We start from the raw sequence: 13,573 nt of genomic DNA, 5'->3' as shown, positions 1-13,573 counted from the left end.
TTGATCTATGATAATTAATAGGAATTTTTGCTCAGTTGGTAGAGTGCTTGCCTCGCATGCAAGAGGCTCGGGTTTCGAATCCTGAGTTCGAATGTGTCTAACTGATGAGCCCAAATGAGGGCGAAACTCGAGTCTTGGACTTCCGGTTTGTTGACTTTCGTGGCTCTTGCTGGCTGCAATGTTGTCTGGCAGTGGAAATAATTATATATTCTCTCACACATTCTCAATATATATATATATATATATATATATATATATATATATATATATATATATATATAAAATATTATGAAAACTAAATGATATCTTTTTAAAACTTGTACTTGTCGTATTTCCAGATCGATACAGCAAAGATAAAAATATAAGATCATTTGTGATCCTAAATCCTTCACCAAAGCGACGCCTTAAACATGGAGACCTCATGTAAGTATCATTCTCTCCTTCTCTCCTTTTCTCTCTCCCCCCCCTCTCTCTCTCTCTCTATCATCTATGCTTTTTAGAACAGAAATTATTTGAATATTTTTTTTTTTACATGGGGGTCACCACTTATCAAGGCCCGAAGCCACTCAGGGATAAGGGTTATTGCACGTACAGTAATCAATGAGATAGTATTGTAGTAATCATTAGTATTGGGGGTTTTGATAGAGTGTCTTACTTAAGGGGGCGGTTTGTCAGGAGTTTGAATATATTGGACTTGAAGATGTCCAGGTTGTAATCAGGTGGGAAACAGGCAAGCGGCAGAGAGTTCCACTAGCATGCAATTCTAAGAAAGAAGCTTTGCTCATAGAATCTACGTTTGGATTTAGGCACAGATAAAGAGTGGGGAAAATTATTGACAGTAGTTTCAGCCAGACGGGTGTTTCTCGTGAAAGATTGGCGAGGGGGGACGAGAGATTGGAGCTCAGACGAGCACCTGCCATGGAAATAACGATAAAACAAAGACAGGCTCGCAACATCTCTTCTGTGGGAGAGAGGTTGCAGGGAAGAAAAAAGGGCATCCCCACTAAACCATGAAGTCTATTTTGTACTCTGTCAAGACAGGATAGGCTGTTTTTAGCAGCTCCTGCCCAGATGTGGCAGCAGTACTCCATCCTTGGACGTACTTGGCTTTTATACAGATAGAGAATTGTATTTGTAGTGAAATATCCTCTGGAGAGGTAGAAGGATCCCACCATTTTCCCAGCGTCCCTTGCAACAGACTTGATGTACGTGTTCCATTTCAGATCAGGAGTAAAGGTCAAACCCAAAAACATGGAGCCTCCCCAAGACGAGAGCCATCCATTTCAATTGATGCCAGATGGGGATAGAAGCTTGGTTTTGGATGCATTAAAAGTAATCAGCCACCTCTTCCTCCATTGTACCACGCGCTCAAGATCAGAGGAGAGAGAATTAGAGAGAACGTGGTCGTTTACTGTCTTAGATGTTCTACCATAGATGGTCGTGTCATCAGCATAGATGTCAACGAATGATTTAAGTATGTGTTTTGGGAGATCATTGATGTAGATCAGGAAAGAGTTGGGTCCAGGATGGACCCCTGAGGGACACCAGCATTAATACTGTGAGCTTCTGATTTTTGTCCCTCAACTACTACTCTTATGAACCTATCAGAAATAAATGATTTAATAATTGAGAAGACATTTCTAGCTATACCATAGCTAGAGATCTTGTTAAGTAAACCTTTATGCCATATCCTATCAAAGGCCTTAGATATATCAAGAGCAATTGCCCTGGAAAGGAAACCTTTGTCAAGAGATTCACTAATTCTATGTGATATAAACGTTAGCACATCTGCTGTAGATCTTGCAGAGTGGAAACCATTTTGTGTGTTGTTTCTGTTGAGGTGGTTGATTACTTCTTTATTTAATATGGATTCCAACAACTTACTCATGACACACAGAAGACTTATTGGTCTGTACTGAGAGGGAGATGACTTTTCACCTAAATTCTTAAATACAGGTCATACTGATGAGGTTTTCCATGGTGTTGGAAAGCACTTCTCCTTAAGGCAACGCTTAAACAGTTTTGTAAGTATGGGGGCAAGTTCTGGTTGGAGCTTTTTCAGCAATATAACTGGAATGCCATCAGGGCCAGTTGCTTTACTGGAATCAAGGTTCTTGATTAGCTTGGTGACCTCATGCACAGATATTTGTATGTTGCATAGTGTGTTGTCTGTTATAGGAGGAAATACAGGGAGTTGATGGTCATTGTCGCATAGGGTAGAATTGGCTGCAAAGTTCTTGGCAAATAGTCTGGCCTTGTCTGATGCTGACGAGATGACCTCTGGTCCATTGATGATAGTTGGGATAGAACGCACGCTTCTGTTCAAGATCCTGTTTGCTATTTGCCAGAACTGGTGGGAACCAAGCCGCTGCTCAGCTTGGATTTAACAGACTGAGCATATAGCTGTCTTGCATGTTTTATTACTCTTTTACAGTGGTTGCTGGCAGTCTTGAAAGCAGCTTTAGTCTCAGTACATCTATTACGTTGGTAGCTATGGAAAAAGTGATTTCTGTGCGCGATGGCAGCAACACATTCAGGGGAGAACCATGGCTGGCTGTTAGGCTTTTATTGGAATTTTTTGGATGGTATGAATCGGTCTATGCCTACAATTAACCATTCGGTCAGGTCTGATAATATAGAGGACACATCCTTTTTAAACATGGAATAGATCAGATATGAATGTACGGAAGCTATCCCAGTCAGCCATAGAGTATCGATATACAGTGCGGTGGAGAGGTACGTCTGAAGACATTACATTTCATTTTTATCTTAACTGCTACAACAGAGTGGTCAGAGGATCCCAGAGGAGATAGAACCAAACATGAAGCCAGCTCAGGCGAAGTTGTGAGGAAAAGGTCTAGAAGGCTTGCATATTGACCGGGTGTATCAGGCACATGGGTGGGTTTGTGAACAATCTGAGTGAGGTCATAGGCAATGGCAAAATCATGACAAAACTTCACCTCGTCATCGGTTTTATTTGAGTGGGTCAGCCATTCCACATTATGGACATTGAAGTCAATGTTAGCCGAAGGAGGAGCAGACAGAATGTGGTCAATTTTCTCAGATATGCTCTGAAAGATAGTAACTCCACTGTTGTGGGGGCGATAGAGGGCAAATATAAATGCAGTGGTGTAAGCAAGTGCAACCCGGAAGCACATATAAGGTAAATTAGGGTCTTCTCTGGAGATATCCCTACCACATGGAAAGCCATCTTTGATGTAGGCACATATTCCATTCCCATGACGATCTTGGGGGTCAGATTTAGATGTTAAGTTGGAGTATCCTTTAATTATGAATTCGTCTAGAGAAGTGGTTGGCCCCATACCAGTTTCCCTTAGAAAGAATATGTCCGGTTTCGTCTCCTGTAATTGTGTTTCAACCTCTGGAAGGTTGGAATGTAGACCCCTGATGTTGGAGAAGGAGATCTGTTAGTAGGGGTCTATACTTTTTTTTTTTTTTTTGGAGATTTGTCATGATTGAGGTTTTGGGGTTTGTGTAGCAGGTCGGTAGACTTGGTTGGAGCAGGACAAAGAGGGAAAATAAGAGAGAAAAAGACAAGAATTTTTTTTTTTTTTTTTTGTAGCACATGATAAGGTAAAGCCGTAACAATTACCCACTAGTATGGCATCGAGAGGACCTACCAGAAACTACTGTATAGTCCAGAATCCATTCACCAAATGGCAATACAGCAGCCCCGGTACTTTGCACCTGCTGATAGGACAGCCTCCTTAGTGGTTAATCCAAGGTTCGGGTCCCTGACTATCAGGCGGGTAACGTCAGCCCAGATGAAACGTTTACCTCCAGCACCCTTACTAGTGACATGACCACAAGGATAGACATAGAAACAGAAAATTTCCGATATCTCAGGCTACTCTTTACAAAGTACTACCGACCTAGAAAGCAGCATTTTCTTCACCCTTTGTCAGAAAAATCACTCATTCGAAATGAGGACTGAAGGACAAAAAAGGAGAAGCGAGAGTCACTGGAGCTGCCGATAACATATCCACATGCATTATCTACTCTCCATTGAAAAAATAAATAAATAAATAAACTAAAATAAAATAAAAGATGAGAAGGACTTATTGATATCTACTTAGTATAAGTCCGTTGCCCAATTCCCGGCTTAGGATAGTACTTGAAGATAGTCTCCCCTCCCATGTTAATGCATGGATACTTTTTGCCTTTATCTAAGTCAAGCTGGAATGTTAAACCGTTCCAGCCTCACCCCATTATAAATGTGCTATAATGGAACTTTTATCAAATTGAAAAAGTCTGGTTATTTTTAACTCGTTTAAAAAGCTGGTTAAGAAGTCATACCTTTAGGGTTATGTATTAACTTTAGCTAGAAGTAATGCATACTTTAGAAGAAAAAAAATACAAAAATGCCGCATGTTTTTGAGTTCAGATAATATGCAAATATAATTTGGGAAATGTTCAATTTCATGGGAGACTTTTTTCTTTTTTTTTTTAAATATAAGAAAACTTATTGTTTAATAATAGTATTTTTGACAAAAAAGATTTAGGAGAAAGATAAGAAAACAAGACTAATATTCAGGATTAAAGTCAAACCTGTAATAAGGAAAAAGAAAAAAGAAAAAATAATAAATAGAAGTGAACATTTTTATTATAAATACGAGTGCTAAAATCTATAAAAGAAATGTATAAAATCTTATGTTACAAACTACTAATTGAGAAGAGATATTGATGCCATTTTGGTGATTTCTCTATTTTTGCCACTAATAAAGGAGAACGTTTCTTTTTAGAGATTTACGTTTTTAATCTATTTAACCAAAATTTTCAATAAGGTCCATAAAAATCAAGTAAATAAAATATTATTGGTGTATTTTATCTAATGTAAAGATGTCAGTTTCATGAATTATCTTTAAACATGCAATCAATTTGAACAAAAAGAATAGGTTGATAAATAAAATAAAAACATTTTCTAATAAAGAAAAAAGTAAATAAAAATGAAAACTTTATAATATCTGTTTTTTAAAGAAAATTGTGGTACTACTTCTCCTGTCTCTATATATGTGTTTCTCGTCTCTGCATAGCTTACACATTTTCGTTTATTATTAACCGAATATTTATTTACATAAAAATGCAATAGTGTAAAACAAACCTTTCCAAGATCTTATTTAAGAATTAATTTAATTACAAAGTTAATTCCACCAGAATTCATCTGCGTTTATTCGTAGGCAAGTCAGTCATTTTGATCTTGTTTTACAGTTGAAGAAATAATGAATTATTTCATGACTTTTCGAAATTTGAAAGGAATTTCAGAGCATCTTAACTGTCAAATAGAAATTAATTTCTGGCTTTAAACTTTTTAGTAAATTCTTATTTAATTAAAAGTTAATAAGTTTGGTAGTTCATGGACATTATAAGTTCTATATTCAATTAAAAGAATGTTTACTTAAGAAAATTATTTATGGTTATAATAATTTGGGCCAAGGCCCAGATCAAACGATACCATAAAAATTAACTTTGTTTAAATTTACAACCTATTGTAAAACAATTATTTACACTCAACAATGTTATATATAGAATGAAAAACATTATCTTTATAAGATCATTTATAATTTTATACCAAATCAGTACAATTAATAATTTAATGACCGAATGATACCATAACGATTAAATTTAATTTTTGAAATCCTATTTGAAAGATTGTTTGGTAAAAAGCAACTGTTGTAGTTTAGAAACAAAACAAAACAAAAGCGAAAAAAACCCAAAAAAACTCCCAGGCAATACCGGATATATGCGGTTTAAATGTAGTGGTAATATAGCTAAAACTTCTAAAGCATTCATTATGATTTGTTATTTAATGTTCGGAAATTTCTACAAATATTTGACTAATCAACATCATCAGAATTATCTGCCACAATATATCAAAATCAATGAATTTCTCTCTGTGATCAAAATAATAACGTTTGGTATGAGTAAATCGTCATTATCATTTTTACGTCCATTTTACATGCTGGCATGTGTTGCAAAGCTTTTAGAAATTGACTTCCAAACTAACATATCTCTGGCCAGATTTTTATTTATTCTGAAATCCATCCTTATGACTTTCCTGCATGTTTTCCTGCCACTTCAATTTTTCTACATCTTTAAAGATGTAGAAAAATTGAAATGGCAGGAAAACATGGGAGAAAGAACTCTCATTCATTTTTTTAATGTGACCAAACCAACAATGACTGCACACAGTTCCTTATACTGTCCAGATGTAGTCTTCCTCTGAGATTATTTTTAAAGTTCATATTAGACATTCATTGTATCATTTCTTATTTATTTTTTAAAATTAGTATAATTTTTCTCCAGTCAACGCATATCCATATCCTCTGTTATGTTGTGGGGGGGGGGGCTATCAAATAGGATGGCTATGATAATAAATGGATAAGGCGACATGCTTTATTTTTGAAAGATCATTACAGGAAATTCTACCGAACTAAGGGCAATAACTTTTCTCAACTTCTGAATTATACTTTAACATCTTCCTTCTTCAACTCAGACTGAACTCATCTAATTACTTAACAATTTTTTTTTCTTTTTTAATGAGAGAATATAGTGTCTGTAAAAGTGTGGGGAGCTTTATAGATATAATCTCTGTGGGGTTTTTATATATCTTAAGGATTTTTTTATATGTGGGGTTTTTATATATCTTAAGGATTTTTTTATATGTGGGGTTTTTATATATCTTTTTTTGGCTCAGAGGCAGATATACAAGATTCACTAATGTGATTCAGGGGCTGACTGTTTTATCTGTGTAGATGACGCCTGACCCTCAGACCTTCTCCTCTGGCTAAGGTTTGGTGATGATCTGTTCTGAAGTGTATGTGGTGTTGGGACATTGCTGATTTGCAGTTCCTTTTGTGAGGCAATTTTTTCATATGTGTGGTTGGTCAGATATACCTTTAAGTATCAAGCTTCTTTTAACTGGTCTGATGAATTGCCTATTCTTTCAGTAGAAGTTATCACTTTCAGACTCAACTATGTAAGATCTTGATGCAGCCGCAGAATGCTGAACGATTGTGGTCCCCCATAGCTTTGTTTTCTCATGCCATGCATAGACTTTCTGCCCCACGTAGAAGTGAGTTTTGTCTGTCATAACAGTTCTTTGATCTCTCTTTGTACTGTTGTAATGCTGCTCTTGTAAGCCCATCGCCGAGTTGCTGCTTAGATATTAATGGTGTCTATATTCGCTTTGGACTTGGTAACATTTACTTTCAAAATAGATAAAGACATTTTGAAATGTTCTTAAACTCTTTCAAAATGTAAACAAGTCTTTTTGAAATTCATCCATTCGAAACCAGGAAAAGAAGCAATAAGATATGCCAAGATTTTTTTATGTGAAAGAAAAATAAAGGAAATGTTAAACTATTCGCTAGGACATTTTTAAATCTTTTATAATAAATTTTAAATATTCTTTTTTCTTAAAACTCGAACAAGATTTATTTTTGAAAATTTCTTTTATATGTCAAGTATTTTGAAATAATTTTTTGAAAAGTATTTTTCTTAAAACTATGAAAAAAATGATGTTTTAGATATTTTTAAAATATGTAAAAAAATATTTTAGTTTTAAAAATTAGATGCTTTTAAATGTTAATTTTACTTAAAACTATAACAATTTATTTTTCAAAAATATTTTATATGCAAAAATTATTTTTGTTTTGAAATAATTTTAAAGTTTTAAAATATTTTTTTTATAAAAATGTTCAGTGACCTATTTACATTTTATTTTTTAATATCCCAAGAATTATTTTAGTTAATTAAAGTATACATATTTTATAAAAATGTACACTATTTAAAAAAAACGTAAAATTTTATAAAATGACATATTTTATAAAAATACACATACTTTATAAAAGCATATGCATAAAAACGTATATATTTTATTAAAAATGTGCATATTTTATAAAAGCGTACATATTTTATACAAATTCTATCATATAAAAATGATGTGAAGTTTTAAAACTCAAATCATGAAAGGTAAATGTAAAAAAAATGTAAATAAGCAATTTTTTTATATTTTGTCTATATTTTCGATGAGAAAATTATAAAAAATTTAATATCATCATTTAGCATTGAAAACAGTTTGGATTGCAAAAGAAAACAGTCTGATGTTATTTTTAATTCTCATATGAGAAAAATCATCCAAGTAAAGTACACTGACTTTTTGCAGGCAATAAAAGTCTAACGAATATTTGATATATAATTTTGTGTATTTCAATGAACTGTTGCAGACAAAATATAAAGATATACATTGCCTCTTATTATAAAAATTACAAGATACAAAGAAAATATGCTCATATATTAAATGTAACAAAACATTAAATTTCTGAATTTTTAAATGCGGTTTGGTTATACATATTATTTGGATACTTCAGACTACTGTTCGCAAAGACCCGTAGTGCAGTGGTTAAAGTACTTGGAAAAACCAATCGTAAAAGTGACCTTCTCCTGGAGGTTGAAGGTTCCATTCTCAATGTGGATGGCCGAAAAATACAATTGAAAAATACCTAAGACCGCTATCCAGTCATGGCTGATGGAACGAGAGTAAATAAAGGGTTCCGTTCAAAATTCTGTCCAAATTCCCGAGTTTGACAAGATACACTTGAGGAAGGTGCAAGGTTACATCGATCAAAACATTGTAAAAATGACACTCAAGATGAGGACAATAGTCCGAAGAATCCAAATAATATGAGTAAAGAAACATGTGGATCAAATACAAAGAATTATTTAATGCTTATCTTTAACATGTGCCACACACGGTTGTTTTGTAGCATTGTTTTTTATGTTTTCATTTTTAATAATCTTCCTTTTATTATAGTTACATCATTCAGCCTGCTAACAGACAAGCAGCACCAGTGGGGACCAGAAAGAAAAGTTCCAGCAACAATGGAAAATCGACAAATACGAATAATATCCAAATTTAGGCCATTCCAATGTTTGACATTTAGTTTACTTTATTTATTTGGTCTTTTAAGTTCAATTCCAATTCTACTGATTGACTTTTAATAAAAGTCTGGCAATTATTTGATAGGTGTAAAACCTGGCCATTATTTGATAGGTGTAAAACCTGACCATTATTTGATAGGTGTAAAACCTGACCATTATTTGATAGGTGTAAAACCTGGCCATTATTTGATAGGTGTAAAACCTGGCCATTATTTGATAGGTAGAAATCTGGCCATTATTTGATATGTGTAAAGCTTGGTTATTATTTGAAAGGTAAAAAACATGGTTATTTTTTAAAAGTTTACAAATTGCCAGGATATTATTTGGTAAGTGATAAAGTTACTTCTACCTTTTAGGTAAATTTCTTACATAAATCTTGGATGTATGCAAATAAAAAGTAAAGTCTTATGCAAAAACAAATAACCCTTATAAGAAAATTGCTGGGAGTCATGTAATGAATTCTTACAATTTATGCAGAAATTATTTGGAAGATCATCTTCATTCGTACTTTTATTCCAACATTTCATTTTCTTTTTAGTCTTTTTGAGGCAGATTATCTGTCATAATGTTATATTATTTAAAAACATAATGTCATAATGTTATATTATTTAAAAACATTATGTCATAATGTTATATTATTTAAAAACATTATGTCATAATGTTATATTATTTAAAAACATAATGTCATAATGTTATATTATTTAAAAACATAATGTCATAATGTTATATTATTTAAAAACATTATGTCATAATGTTATATTATTTAAAAACATAATGTCATAATGTTATATTATTTAAAAACATAATGTCATAATGTTATATTATTTAAAAACATAATGTCATAATGTTATATTATTTAAAAACATAATGTCATAATGTTATATTATTTAAAAACATAATGTCATAATGTTATATTATTTAAAAACATAATGTCATAATGTTATATTATTTAAAAACATAATGTCATAATGTTATATTATTTAAAAACATAATGCCATAATGTTATATTATTTAAAAACATAATGTCATAATGTTATATTATTTAAAAACATAATGCCATAATGTTATATTATTTAAAAACATAATGTCATAATGTTATATTATTTAAAAACATAATGCCATAATGTTATATTATTTAAAAACAGTTGTAAATTCAATTTTGATGTGAACAAAACTTGTTAATTCTAAACTTTTGGATCAAACAAAATTCTAAATTGTATTTTCAAAGAATTATTTCATGCAAAATAATTTGGCAAGTAAAAAATTTAAATACTATCACGATCATTTCATTCCAATGTCTTTATTGCCTATCAAATAATCTCCAAGCTGTTATTTTACTAAAACAAAAATACATACAAGAGCATTAATTTTAAATAAGCAACATAATTCGAAAAGGTAAAAGAAATTTTCATAATAAATTGACACCTTTTCATAAATTGCAAGTTTGCTATGACAAGTTGAACAGCAACACAAAATGTCACAATTCACACAGCATTTATTTTTATTCAGATCACCTGATGAATTATTTTTTATAAAGTTGAAAAATATTTATTTTAAATAACTTAAAATTTGTAATTCAGATTTTTCTATTTCTAGTCTAAAGGTCTAAACTGGTGATTCAAAACAAAAAATCTTTACTGGTAGACAATGATTTGGTAGAATGTGTTAATCTAGATTAACTTGTTAATCATCAGGAATTTTAATGTATGACAAATCATAAGAAATATAAAAATATTTGTAAATAATCTTACTTGCCTTATCTTAAATAAGTGTGAATATGTCATATTAGTTACCCCAAGTCTAAAATAAATTTTAGTCTATTTTTATAACATCTATTCATATGTAACATTCCATTTGAACATAATATACAATTTTTAAAACGCAATATTTTTTGCACATTTTTTTATTAGAAAATAATATTTTCTTATTATTCGTATAGACTTACAAGGACCTTAAATACAATAGCCACTCTAGAAATGAGATACTAAAGAAATGGTTACTTTTGCTTTTACACAAGTTTTTTATTTCCATACAATGCAAAATTTTGATTGGAGATTCTCTGCTTGCAATAATTATTTTAAATGCAAATTGAATAACCAATAAACACATTTTTATTTGAATAAAAATGAAATGAATTTCAAATTTTTTAATAAAAAATTTGAAATTAAATGAAATTCAGTTTTTAATAAAATGAAAGTCAAACAAAATTCACATTTTTTAATAAAAAATAAAAATACAAACTTTTTAATTTAATTAGTTGGTGGAGAATTTGAACTTGTAAAAAATTGAATATTTTGGTTTAATATTAATTTTTTTCCCTTTCATTCTAAAGATGATTATCCAATTAAAACTTCATAGTAAATCTTTTCTAGAAATAAATACATTCACAATTTCTCTTCTTCAATTTCGTTTCTGATTAAATAAAAATTGTATGCCTTTTTTTTATTTTTTATTAAAAAAAAATATTAAAGTTGATTCTCTTGTACTTCATTTTAATTAAAAAAAAAATTAAATATTGTGAACACAAAATCACCATTCAAAATTTATGACTGATTTACAAAAGCCAACTGTAAAAATAAACATGACCTTTTAGTGTCTAATTGTGGATTGTTTGTTGTGTCCGAGATTGTAAACATTTTCACCATAATCTGAAGAAATTATTTTTTTAATCAAGATTACAACCATACAAATCGGATTTATAACTTTTCTCATACATATCACAATATCTGGAATTTTTTTTTATTAAAAACAAAACAAACAAATGAAAATAATAATGAAGAGAAACAGGATGATTTTTTATTTTGGATCTTTTTATTATTAAAATCGATTTACAAAATATTTTATTAAAATCGATTTACAAAATATTTTATTAAAATCGATTTACAAAATATTTTATTAAAATTGATTTACAAAATATAATCGGAATCAGTTTTTTTTTTAATTTCACTCACATTTCAGCAAATTTATTATTCAGAAATAAAATATTTTTAAAACAAACTGATTTTGTTTCAAGTTCATTATTTTTATCTTTTAAAAATATTTTGTGCATAAAAATCTTTGTGGTGTTGTAATGTAATGCCCCAATTCATATAGAATCACCTTAAACTTTGAAATCCTAAAAAAAAAAAACACACATTTGTAGTGATTATTGGTTGCTAAAATTAAAAAAAAAAACACATGAAAAAATACTCTTTAAGAATTTTTGATAATTTGTATGATTTGATTATTCCGACTATTTTTCACATCTCAGATGTTGTTCTCACAATCTGCCATAAAGATTGCCGTGTTCGACAAGATACACTTGAAGAAGATTGAAGGTTACATTGTCTGAAACAATGAATGAAAAAAATGAAACAATGAATGAAAAAAATGAAACAATGAATGAAAAAAATGTTAAATTCCAACTGAAAAAGGTTGTTATATGGAACTACACTCTCCAACTTCTTTTATCAACATAAATGTTAGCCCTACCATGATTATGAATTTGTGAACTGAAGCCTCCAAGTTCATCATTTCCTACAATTTATTTCCCTAAATGGAAGATTTTATGTTGACCTTGACCAGACATAATCATAAAACATTGGAAAAACTAGCGATTAATCATTGCAATTACTTTGAAGTCTTTGTTGTGCTGAAAATCAAATAAGGATTATTTAAAAATTATATTATTTGAATCATTCATACAACTGTTCTCATCTCAAGTGTTATTTGCACAACGTTTCGGTCGATGCAACCTCCGATCTTCTTCGGATGTATCTTATCAAACGTTGAACTCAGGAATCTGTATGGAATTTTGAATGGAACACTTTATTTAATCCAGAAGAGCAGCATACTCTCGTTCCATCGGCCATAAGGTCATAAGGTTGGCGGTTACATTGACAGAAACGTTGTGTGAATAACACTCAAGATAAGAACAGTTCAAATAATCCTAATTATCCTCATCTCAAAAATGCAGATATTTACAACCTTAGTTTTCTGTCATATACAGAAGACGTCGTTTGTTTGCATAAAAATTTGTTTGCATAAAAATTTATCTGCATAAAAATTTGTTTACATAAAAATTTGTTTACATAAAAAATTGTTTGCATAAAAATTTGTCTGCATAAAAATTTGTTTAAATAAAAATTTGTCTGCATAAAAATTTGTTTACATAAAAATTTGTTTGCATAAAAATTTGTTTACATAAAAATTTGTTTGCATAAAAATTTGTTTACATAAAATTTGTTTGCATAAAAATTTGTTTACATAAAATTTGTTTGCATAAAAATTTGTTTGCATAAAAATTTATTTGCATAAAATTTGTTTACATAAAAATTTATTTGCATAAAAATTTGTTTGCATAAAAATTTGTTTGCAAAAAATTTGTTTGCATAAAAATTTGTTTACATAAAAATTTGTTTACATAAAATTTATTTGCATAAAAATTTGTTTACATAAAAATTTGTTTGCATAAAAATTTGTTTACATAAAAATTTGTTTGCATAAAAATTTGTTTGCATAAAAATTTGTTTGCATAAAAATTTGTTTGCATAAAAATTATTTGCATAAAAATTTGTTTGCATAAAAATTTATTTGCATAAAAATTTGTTTACATAAAAATTTGTTTGCATAA

The 13,573-nt window shown here is 30.2% G+C and overlaps 2 protein-coding genes across 23 annotated transcripts in view; one reads left to right on the top strand and one right to left on the bottom strand.

The window, feature by feature from the left end:
- Positions 1 to 11,962, top strand: part of LOC145293809 (potassium channel subfamily T member 2-like) — a 659,145-nt gene extending 647,183 nt beyond the window's left edge. For all 19 annotated transcript variants that reach the window (XM_080140398.1, XM_080140404.1, XM_080140403.1 and 16 more), the window contains 2 exons: positions 339 to 423; positions 8,834 to 11,962. In XM_080140398.1, the coding sequence (XP_079996524.1) occupies positions 339 to 423; positions 8,834 to 8,939 (191 nt within the window). In that variant the 3' untranslated portion in view covers positions 8,940 to 11,962. The remainder of the gene's footprint in view (positions 1 to 338; positions 424 to 8,833) is intronic.
- LOC145293812 (peroxisomal acyl-coenzyme A oxidase 1-like) overlaps positions 11,754 to 13,573 on the bottom strand; it is a 156,116-nt gene continuing 154,296 nt past the window's right edge. For 3 of the 4 annotated variants that reach the window (XM_080140423.1, XM_080140421.1, XM_080140424.1), the window contains exon 15: positions 11,754 to 12,076. The gene's annotated coding sequence lies outside the window, so the exon portion shown is untranslated. Of the gene's footprint in view, positions 12,289 to 13,573 lie in introns of all 4 variants that reach the window. The other variant, XM_080140422.1, reaches the window with a different exon arrangement.

The sequence above is a fragment of the Euprymna scolopes genome, chromosome 15 (assembly GCF_053919585.1).
Source record: "Euprymna scolopes isolate OS-2025 chromosome 15, ASM5391958v1, whole genome shotgun sequence".
In the NCBI taxonomy this organism is placed as follows: domain Eukaryota; kingdom Metazoa; phylum Mollusca; class Cephalopoda; order Sepiida; family Sepiolidae; genus Euprymna; species Euprymna scolopes.
Note: the sequence above shows the minus strand (reverse complement) of the source record. Positions and strands in the feature narration are given on the sequence as shown.